General features: G+C 39.9%; 2 protein-coding genes across 3 annotated transcripts in view; both read left to right on the top strand.

Moving 5' to 3' along the window:
* Window positions 1–3082: 3082 nt before the first annotated feature.
* On the top strand, window positions 3083–6707 carry RPS16 (ribosomal protein S16). Of its 2 annotated transcripts, none has more exons than XM_063133842.1 (6): window positions 3083–3111; window positions 3224–3276; window positions 4539–4640; window positions 5806–5902; window positions 6239–6286; window positions 6512–6707. In XM_063133842.1, the coding sequence occupies exons 2-6, from the start codon at window positions 3229–3231 to the stop codon at window positions 6655–6657; spliced, it is 441 nt and encodes a 146-aa protein (XP_062989912.1). In that variant the 5' UTR covers window positions 3083–3111; window positions 3224–3228; the 3' UTR covers window positions 6658–6707. The 2 variants fall into 2 exon arrangements, with proteins under 2 accessions (XP_062989912.1, XP_062989911.1); XM_063133841.1 differs by having other exon boundaries at window positions 3091–3115.
* Window positions 6708–9652: 2945 nt separating this feature from the next.
* OTOGL (otogelin like) overlaps window positions 9653–11506 on the top strand; it is a 107113-nt gene continuing 105259 nt past the window's right edge. The window contains exons 1-2 of the mRNA XM_063134987.1: window positions 9653–9731; window positions 10920–10959. Of these exons, the coding sequence (XP_062991057.1) occupies window positions 9653–9731; window positions 10920–10959 (119 nt within the window). The remainder of the gene's footprint in view (window positions 9732–10919; window positions 10960–11506) is intronic.

The raw sequence follows: 11506 nt of genomic DNA, 5'->3' as shown, positions 1-11506 counted from the left end.
TAAGATCAAATATAAAAAACTGTTCTGGACCCTTTCAATTTTCTTATTATCTTCAAAGCCCCACACTAGAGGCCTTCAAGAGGCAGCTGGACAAGCATCTGTCAGGGATGCTTTAGGGTGGATTCCTGCATTGAGCAGGGGGTTGGACTCGATGGCCTTGTAGGCCCCTTCCAATTCTGCTATTCTATGATTCTATGATTTCTGCCTCAAAAATTAGCATTGTCAACACCTTTGCCTTATGCACTGGCTGAAGCGAGCCTGCATATCTGTAGTTTAAAAGACTGGCATAGGCAGTTGCTTTCAGCTCATTTCTCTCTGTAATGTCCAGCTCTATTTGATGGGAGTCTAAAAACCGGTTATATCATTTCTTTTTCTTGCCAAAGATCATCACTTGCTGTTAATTTCTAAATCGTCATCCCAACAGTAGGCACTGATGTTTTTCAATTTCTGTGCAGGCCTACCTGCATAGTAGATAACAAAATCATACCATCTTCATATAAAAGGATAAATACCTAGCTATCCGAGACCTTTGGCATATAAAAATCTAGGTTGTGAACTGTGGAAACTATGGCCAGATCTACACCAAGCAGGAAATAGCACTATGAAAGCAGTATGAAAGCATTATATAAGAGGCAGGAGCCACACTACTGCTTTATTGCGGTATTGAAGTGCACTGACAACTGTTGGGGCCCATTGACACATACCATATACCGCTTTCATAGAGCTATATCCTGCTTGGTGTGGTTCCTGCCTCTTATATACCGCTTTCATACCACTTTCATAATGCTATATCCTGCTTGGTGTAGATCTGGCCTAAGTCATTAATATAAAAGTTAAAAAGAAATGGAGCAAGAATGCAGCACTGTTGAACACCTTTGACTGTGAAAATCTTATTTGTTAAGAAGGCATGATATGTTATAGTAGTTAGAGTGTTGGACTAAAACCTACGAGATTTGAGTTCTAGCCCCTACTCAGCCATGAAGCTCACTAAATGACTTTGGGACAGTCACTACCTCTCAGCCTAACCTACCTCACAGGGTTGTTGTGAGAATAAAATGGAGAGGAGGAGGAGGATCACATAAGCCATCTTGGGTACCTTGTAAGAGGAAAAAAGGTTGGATAATAATAATAATAATAATAATAATATATATATATATATATATATATATATATATATAATATGTTTCGTTGTTCAAAAGAAGATACTATTTCTGTAAACCGCCCAGAAAGCCCTGGCTATGGGGGCAGTATATAAGTGTAATAAATAAATAAATATAAATAAACTACTCTGTTTCACAATTCAGACAACTAACAGACAGCTATTATAATAATCGTAATCTTTCTCTGGAAGAAAACAGATGATAAAGGAAGGTTTGTAAATATATATAGAGCTGTATTACTTCTGACTGTTTTCTTCATCTAAGGTAGATTAAGTTCCCCAGAAACCTGCCTGAAAGTAGATTCAAGACATTTGGATCATCCTTCTACAATGACATTAGAAACATTTGCAAACAAGTTAAGGCCATAGTGGTATTCTCCCTGTGCTGTGCTTATCCATGAAAGTATATTAAATAACCGCTAGGTGGCACACAGATTCTGATAGTTTGTTAAACTAGTTTCTCAACATGGAATGAATAATAATTGGAAGAGGAGAAATTATAAAACAGGAGGCTTCTGGATCTGAATAGATGTAATAACAAAATGTATAAAATGTTGCTATTATCCTGGCCATAAAACCAAACAGCCAAATACCTTTATTAGGACCAACCAAATATGCACAAAATTGTGGGTGAGCTTTCAAGATATCTAGATCTCCTCATGAGGCAAGATTTTACAAAAAGCGGGTGGGGTGGGAAGAGGAAAAGGCTGCCGATGGAGAGTAAATGGTCAGAGTCTTAAGACAGAGTGGAGGAAGAGGTGCAGACTTAAATGGATTAGACAAGGAGTGGGGAACTTTGGAGACTTGGTGGGCTGCATGGAACCCTCCAGATGACATACTCTTCCCCTGCTTCAGCCATAAACAGAAGTGGCTGTGCGAGTGCACACTCAGTGATACTGCTAGGAAAAGTACTCAGGGAGTACACACCTGGTTTCCCAGTAGGCTTGGGAGAAACAGAATACAGTGAGGGCCATAAACCCCCACCTGGGTGACTATATGGCCCACGGGCCATGTGTTGCCCACCCCTGGATTGAACTGTTGGTGTCATGCAGGTTTCTGGTTCTATGTAGGACCATTGGGGCAAACACACATAAGGAGTGATTCCCCCATTTTTGAAAATATCAAATCCAGTTGTAACTTGGATTTGTTTCCAACCTTAGGAGCACACAGGTAGGCAGAACAAAAGAAAAATAAGAAAATAACAGAAGACATGAGTAAAGTTGTATGAAACCCCTAACCAAACGTATTTAGAAGTACATCCCACTATAACCAATAAGATTTATTTTGGATATAATTCCAATTATATTCCACAATCTGTGGTGGGGAAGAAGGATGTAGTGCGCCAAATGTTTTTGGGACTTCAACTCCTATCAGCCTCAGCAAGCATGGCCAATGATCAGGAATGCTGGGATTTGTAGTCCAAAACACCTGGAGCACACCAAGTTGGGGAAGGCTGTTGTAGCATGATTACCAAATGTCAAATGCAGATGGGAATAGCTGTTAAGCGAATAGGCAAACATACTTCATAGTTTTATCAGTCTGCGTGTCCTCCAAGACCACTTCTTCACACATCCTGAGACAAATGGGAGCGTTATCAATTCCTTGCGTACGGAAAAGTATACATTAAATGCCCTGAGATGTGATGAAGGCACATGACCACACTCTGCCACCTCTTGTACACATGCACAGGAGAGATAAACGTGTGAACATAGTTTACGCATTTACAGACGTGTGTAAGCAAGCCCCTCTGTTACTACTAACGCGAGCACCACCATTTCCCCCAAGCGCGTCGCAGAGCAAAGACAGAACAGAAACCTGCCCGCCCAGCCCTGCCGGAAAGCGCGCGATGTCGCGCTTCCGGAAATGACGTGCTAAGCTTTGCGGCCGAGCCAGCCCCTGCGAGGGTGCCTTGGGAAACCCTGTTCTTCCTTTCACGACTGCTCTCGCTCACGGTAGGTGAGTCTCCGGCCGGCTCCGGTTCCTGCCCGCCCGCGCCTTTTATCCACGGGGCTCCCGAGCTGCTCACTCACCCTCTCTGTGCTTCTTTCTTTCTCTCTACCTCAGGCGCCATGCCGGCTAAGGGACCCCTCCAGAGCGTCCAGGTTTTCGGCAGGAAGGTGAGGCTCGCGTGGCTCTGGGCCTAGTTCCTTTCTCTCTCACCGGGGCCTGAAGAGGAACCGGGGGCGATGGTGGGAGCCCGACGTGGCCGTTGGAGGCTTCGCCTGCCTTCCCCGGATCCAGACGGAGCGGCTGACTCGTGTTTTCTGTGCGCGTCATAGTCCTCTCAGCCACGTTTCTCCACGCGGCTTGTGTGGAGCGCTGCCTTCCCCTAACCCGGTACCCTCCAGATGTGTTGGGCTACGACTCCAGGCTGGCTGGGGGATGCTGGGTGTTGTAATCCAATACATCTGGCGGGCACCAGGTTGGAGAAGTTTGGCTTTAGTGAATCTGGTTCAGTCATCTCGCGCTCCTCTGAAAGCCAGCGTGAGATACTTTCTCCCCGCTCCCCGCCTGCCTTCTACCACACGTGCAGTGTTTCCATTGCAGCTAGCGATGATGACTTCTGTCCTTGCTGGCGTGCATAGCGAGAGGGGCTTTTCCCGCGTTGCCTCTAGGCCCAACACATCCTGTAAGGAAGGCTTTTCCCCGGTTGGTGGTTGGGAAGTATTTTCAACCTTAACTTAGTGCTTCCCATGCAAAATGTCCTTGTTCAAAGCCCAGCAACTCTGAGTAGGGACGGCAAACACCTGCCTGAAGCCCTGAAAGGCTGCTGCCATTCAGTACAGGGCAGTTTCTGATGTTCTTGTGGCTGAGATGTAGTGTTGCTCATCCCAAATATTTCCCATTTGCTCCCACAGCCAAAGCATATTTTGGTGTTGCCAAATAAAGGATTAAGCTGTTGCTCCCGTAATAATGGCCTCTCACAAAATAAACTTCTTTTGGAGTTGCCCCTGAGTGATATTTGCACCTAGACCATTTTTAAAAGTAACTCGCCTAACGGTGCCTGGCAAGAAAAGAGTATGGGATATGATAGAATGTGTGAGTAGCAGAAGCTTCATTGAATTATAACATCTAACTGCAATTGAAAGTAGTTTCAGTAGTGGCGAGATCTATATTATTATTATTACTAATATAGCACCATCAGTGTACATGGTGCTGTATAGAGTAAAACAGTAAAATAGCAGAACCCTGACGCATAGGCTTACGTTATAATAGAATCATAATAAAACAATAAGGGAGAGCTCTTAAGTTAAAAGAGTGCTGTGTACAGGAGAATATTTTAGAATCCTATTTTTAAATGGTGAATGCATATATGATATTGCTCATGCAGTTACTCAACTAAAGTTGTGATTTTAAATTTTTTTACATTTTATCTTAGAAAACTGCTACTGCAGTTGCTCACTGCAAAAGAGGAAATGGCCTCATTAAAGTCAATGGAAGACCCCTGGAAATGATAGAGCCCAGAACTCTCCAGTACAAAGTAAGTTGTTATTGTTATTTTCAATTTAGGAGCATAAAATTGATTATTTTTAGACATAAAATGTATTTTTAAAAATTTAATCCCATCAGGGGGTGGCGACAGCCGACAGAAAGCTCTGGCGTGGGCTGGTCCATGAAGTCACGAAGAGTCGGAAACGACTGAACGAATAAACAACAACAAATCAATACTTGTAGTTGACAGCTCCCATTACATATTTTTTTAAAGCTAGTTTACTGACTTGGTTATGGAGTTAAATGGGACCTAGTTCCACATAGAAGGACAACTATTACACTAAGGGCACAATCTTACTTGTACTCCTCCCGCTCTGCAATTTTCACTAGACAGGTCTTTTTAGCTCTTACTGAGGCATTGGCGGGGTGGTGGTATGGCGTAAGCCCTGCCCACCAGCACACCCCCTTTCCCTTCATTTGTAAGCTCATAGAGGCAGCCAGCTCGATTCTCTCCATGCTGGCTCAGACTCTTGGGATGAAGGTTGGAGCACCATCTCTGAAAAGTATCTGAAAAAACCTATGGCTCCCTCCTAGATGCTGTCTAGTGGCAATAGGATTGCTTTCTAAGCTTCTTAAAGTAGGTTTTGAATTACTACTCGATAAATTTGCTTAGTATTGGGGGAGGGGGGGAAGTTAAATATATTCACACGTTTTTCACATATGAAGAAGACGTGATTTCTGATATTCACTAGCATTACTTTCTAGCAGCCACTGGAGCAGGCCTGTCACTTTAGCACTGGTACAGTGGTGTGCTTATTCTTGGTAATGCTGTAACAATTGCAGATTAAAAGTGCAATAATTCACTGAAATACTACAATCACTATCTTATCCATGTTTTCTCAGAACCATCATTGTGTTCAAAGGGACTCACTCCTAGGAAGTTTAAGTTTGAACACAGTGGGGCTTCTGATTAAATATGCATAGGGTTGTATTAGTAGCATTGCATTATTAGCTATCCATCTTTCATAAAGTTAATAGATATAGCCTAATAATGATGTGCTGGTAGTATATAGAGAATACTTTTGATATTTTTTAAACTGTCTTGAAAAATAATGCTTTGTGGATCCTCTAGCAGCACACTGTAACAACTAGAATAACTATAATGAACTCATGACTAATTAAGCAGTTTATAACTAAATTTTTTTTTTCTTTAGCTGCTTGAACCAGTTCTCCTTTTGGGCAAAGAGCGCTTTGCAGGAGTTGACATCAGAGTCCGTGTGAAGGGTGGTGGTCATGTAGCACAGATATACGGTATGATATGTATGTTTATTCGTGTTGAGATAGGGTGGGAATTAGTTTAGATATATTAACTAAATCCTAAAATGCTCATAGTACCTTATTCTTGATGCACACATGACGATTTTAGATGTTGTAAAAATATTTAATAATTCTAGAGTTCTATTCACTTCCTCTTATATCTGTTTCCCCCCCTATAAATATGTACATGCATATGTGCAAGGATATGCATACTCATCTAAAAGGTATTAACCCCCAAAGCCCCACAGTTAGGATCACTGTCACCTAGCTAACTATAGCTTTTATTTTAACTTACGTTTCATGCTACTAATTTGTTATTTCTCTCTACAGCAATTCGTCAGTCTATTTCGAAAGCATTGGTGGCTTACTATCAGAAATGTAAGTTTTAATTAACTTTTATTTTTGGCTATTTTTGAAATGTATAAACACAAGCTGCATGGGGTGGCAATTTATAGGACTCATGATGCTTAATGATTCTTGTGCAACCTACAAGCTTTTTTCCAGTGATCCTGGTACCAAATTATCCATTTTTGAGCTACATCCAGCATTGAATATAAGTGAAGGGTTTGAAATTTAACACAAATACTGTTTTGTTTACCTCAGATGTTGATGAAGCTTCCAAGAAGGAGATAAAGGATATCCTCATCCAGTATGATCGGACCCTTTTGGTTGCTGATCCTCGTCGTTGTGAGTCCAAGAAGTTTGGTGGACCTGGTGCTCGTGCACGTTACCAGAAGTCTTACCGTTAAAGAAAACTGCATTTCAGTCTTTAAATAAAGATGGCGAAATTTAATTCTTACATTTTGTTTGTTTGAAAACTGTGTGCTTGAATTCTCTGCATATTTGGGATGTTTGAGAAGAACACTGTCCATATTTTAGGGTTACAGGATGCACCCGTAGCATGAATGAGGCCATCTCTATTTTTAAGATTTGTATTCCATCCTGTTGAAGAGGGACCTACTAACATTTTGCCCCATCTGTTATTATAATGTCCTTATAAAGGACTTGCTATAGATGCAAGGCATGGGATTGTTGAAGCCTGTCTTCTCATTCCTAACGCTTGCCCTTTTTATGTGTCTGAGTGACACAGAACTGGGTAAAGTGTTCCAGAAGTACCAAAAATGCTAATACAATCTTATGCATGTCTATTCAGAAGTAAGTCTCATAGAATTCAGTGAAACCTTCTCCCAAGAAAGTATGTATAGGATCGCAAAGCTAAACAATTGGTGAGCTTAGAATTATTTCTGTTTGTGACCAGTAGAAGTAATACAGCTGTGATGACTGAGATGGCCACCATCTCCCCACATCTATACACAGTTCACACTAATTCAGCCTTCCCCAACGTGGTGCCTTCCAGATGTGCTGGGCTGCAACTCCAATCATCCCTGGCTATACTGATGGGTGTTGCAGTTCAATACATCTGGTACCAGATTGGAGAAGGCTGCACTAGCCTTTATTTGTGCAGTTTTGTACCTTCAATTAGTGTGAAAGAACAAAGCTTGTATGAATTGGCATTTAGATAGTAATCTGTCCTTGTACATTTGAAACCTAATGCAGGTATGGAAAACTGCATATTGTTTTTGAAAGGGGTTAAGTTTGGTCTTATCTATGTAGGTATGTTCTTTGCTCAATACTTCATTTGATTAAAAATAAAACCTTTTATTCTTGCACCCACTTAGTCTTCAGCTGTACAAGGTAATTCAGTCCTCAAAATATGCAGCCTTATCTTACTGCGTCTTTGGAAGCAAACTCCACTAGATTCAGTGCTAAATCCAATTGAAAAAAAATCCAACTGAACACAATGGGATTTAATTCTAATTTAGCATACATTGGATTACAGAGCACTGTAAAATAGTGATGTTACTCTAATTTGCCCATCAACTTCTGTACACCACATAGTATCCACGAACACTTTGAGCTTTCACAACTTGGTATACCATACTTATTAAATATTATGCAACACACCAAATCATTGAAACATCTTCTCAGCCCTGCTTATAGTTTCCTCTAAAGAACAATGGAGTAATGTTTGTCCAAATAAATAGAATCTTGTAACATCACAACTACTTGCATTTCATAATGTCTAACTGAATTAAGTCAGAATTGGTGATAAAATGTTGAGGGCTTCTTTTGACATTTTTCTTAAACTAGCAGATTTCTATGACATCCCATAAAACGAAGTTTCCCAAATTTTGTGGGGTTGGGGGATGACACAAGTGTTATGTAAAATTAGAATACTTTAGCAGTATGTTCAAGGGGTGAACTTCAAACACATTCCTCTCACTTCACCCCCTCCCACTTTTGATTAGGAAGAGAATAAAACTGCCAATATCATACCGCCCTTACACAACTTCGCTTGGAAAAAAAGAGGGTAAGAGGAGACATGACAGGTATGAAAATTATGCATGGTGTGGAGAATGAATAGGGAGACACTTTTCTCCCTCATAATACTAGAACTCAGTTATCCCATGAAACTGATTGGTGGGAGATTCAGAACAAATGAAGTACTTCACATAGTGCATACGGTAGTTAAAACTAGGGAATTTGCTCCCACAATGTATAGTGATGGCCACCAATTTGGATGGCTTTAAAAGGGAGTTATACAATTTCCTGGAGGAGAGAGTCCTGCTGGCTATGCTACCACTAGTATCAGGCAGTATGCCTATGTACACCAGTTGCTGGGGAACATGGGTGGGAGGGTGCTGTTCATTTGTGTGTTCTTGGTTGAGAGCGGGTTGGCAACTGAACAGAATGCTGGACTAGATGGACCCTTGAGCTGATCCAGTACAGCTCTTTCATGTTCTAATGGACAACACTCTTGCAGCATTTTTGTGGGACATTGAATTCTGACCAAAATAATGATCAGGTGTTTGATATGGTTACATCTCTGAAGTGATTTCAACCTGCTCAGTAACTAGTTAAATGATTTGCTTGACATACACCAGAATGAGATTCTTATTTTTTATTATAAAAATACTTCTACCCACCTTTCATTTGTGTAGATTCCAAATATGCCTAACAATGTAAAAGTAATAATAAAACCAAAACAAGTTCAAACCAAAACATCCCAGATACGTCTATCAACATTCTGTAGGGAAAGAATGGGAGGAAAATAAGCAGCAAAAATGTGATGCTGTTTTTTTCCAGATTACTTGTGTGTTCAGAATTCTCAAATGCAAGACAACCACATTCATGTTTTAAAACATGGAATAAGGCTGTTACAAATGGATACATACCTAAAGCGAATAGTCGCCCTTGCTATTAAAATGCCCATACAGCAAAAACAAAAATATTGTTGAATGTTTGAAAAGTGAAAATTTGGGGGTGGGAGGAGACAGAAAATCTTGATCAGTGCAGGCTTGAAAGCAGACAGATGCAAAATGATCTCTCAAAAGTATCATGGCACAGCACGATTTCTTTCTGTGTCACTGTCCCCAAGCGTTATAAAGGGTTGATTCAGTCCAAAAGAGGAGTAGGAACGTAGGGTCTCATGTAACTAATACTGGCTCAGGTAGGGAGCTTCCATGCATTACTAATGAGAGAAAACCAGCCAAAACGTATGCAGCATATCCAAAGCTCTAAAATACTGAGTGCGGCAAGCAAGCTCCATTGTGTGTCTTTTCCCTTTCTATTTCACTTAGTTTATCAAATTTGCAAGGACCCCACGAAGAACATTAACTTTTAAGATGCCATCATAGTTAAGGGCACCAATCTGGACACTTCATATTAAGAAGCTACCTTGAAATGAACATTGTGAGAAAAGTCAATTTCATGATACCGTGGAACATATTTTGGGTTCATTTTTTGTTGTTTTCCTTGGAAGGTAAGTTTTTGTTTTGTTTTTTTACTGCAACTCATTTATAGAATGTTATTAAATACATCACTGTGAAGGAATTTTTTTTTACTCTGAAGAAACTATATTACTTAGAAAAATGGAAGAATCCACTTTATTCAGTATTTATTCTGAATCCAATGTTGACTTTGATGCTGATAAAAAGTTGGTCCAAATTGAGGGATTCTGGTACAGAAAAGAAGACTTGCAATGCAATCCTATGCATGTTTACTCGGCAGTCAAACTCACGGTGTTATATGGGGTTTTACCCAGGAAAGTGTGCATAGTAAACACCCCTACCAGGAAGAATCTCCATTGAAAACGGGCTTACTTTTGAGTAAGCATGCATACGTTTGTACTGCACATTTACTAGTCTTTCTTGGAGGACAAATTGATTCCCGCCCCCCCCCCCCCGAGCAATGTATAGCTTTCTTCAAGAATTATGCTTTTTATCTGCAATGTGTTGAAACTTTTAGAATCAATATTTTGTTTCATTAAGTATAGATTATTTGCTGATGCTTCCATCACCCATGCTAATGATATCTAGTTTGGAAAAATATTTAAGGCAGTATTTAAGTCACATTACTTTATGGCAAAAACAAAAACACCTAAATTGTCTATAACAATAGATTCACATGCAATAGGCTGGGACCGAAACAGATGCCTAAATCCATGGTCCAAAAAGAGTATTAAAATGTCAATTTTCCCTAGCAAGGATTCGTAATCCTGTAAGGATTGTGCATAGATCACTGCAAAACTTGAGCCCAAGTCTTGTATTTCATCGGTCCAGTGGCTACATCCTAAGCGCCAGTACTTAGATGTAAGTCACATTGAAATCACAGTGACTTCTAATTAAACATGGTTTGGATTGTGTTGTGTTTACACAACTGTCTTCATGCGTTTGAATGTGGGGATTTCTGAATTCTAAACAGCTTCCATCTTTTCAAAGAACATGCCTCTATGACTCATAAAAATTAAAGCAAACTACAACACTTACGTTTGGGAAGTATTTAATCTGTATACAACTGAAAAATCTTGTTAGTCCTTTTTGAAAGAGCACAACTCATCCTTGTTTTTAAAATGGAATTCCAATAAATGGCTGTCTGCTGAGCTCAGTCCATAGAAAAGGATACAAGAAGAGAGAGACAGAGATTGATTCTGCCTATTTTTATCTAACAGGATTTGTCTGTGAATTACCTCTTTTGAAAAGAACTCCAAGGTGAGTTTGAATTCCTCATTTGCAGGTATATGATTGCATATTCAGCTGGGATGTGGAACACTACTCTGATTAAAAAAAATGTTTTCAAGCTATTATGTTTTAAACATTTTTTCACAGTGTCAACAATTATTTACAGAGCATTAGCCATCAAAAAGGCCCTTTTTCAATGAAAGATGCCCTTTTTTATAATTGCAGAAATGCAGTATATAGAGCACACTTTCATGTACCTTTGAAAGAATGTGGTTTTGTTACATGGTGGTTGAGCAGGGAAGAAAAATCCTACATTTGAAAGGATTTAACTAAGCAAGTTTAAATGGATGCTGGCGTATGGTTGAAGTATCAATACAATATACAGCATTTTAGTCTTTGGTAATGCAAATGGGCTATTTTGTAGATATCAATACAAATACTGCTCTTTTTCTCCTGGTATCATACCAAATTCTTCGAATATAGCAAGATGAGCCAGACTGGTGAATATATGGTTTCCTTCAATTAATTAGTATACTTTTGAATAAAAAAGGGAATATGAAGGGTGCAATATAAATAA

The sequence above is a fragment of the Elgaria multicarinata genome, chromosome 9, assembly GCF_023053635.1.
Source record: "Elgaria multicarinata webbii isolate HBS135686 ecotype San Diego chromosome 9, rElgMul1.1.pri, whole genome shotgun sequence".
In the NCBI taxonomy this organism is placed as follows: domain Eukaryota; kingdom Metazoa; phylum Chordata; class Lepidosauria; order Squamata; family Anguidae; genus Elgaria; species Elgaria multicarinata.
Note: the sequence above shows the minus strand (reverse complement) of the source record. Positions and strands in the feature narration are given on the sequence as shown.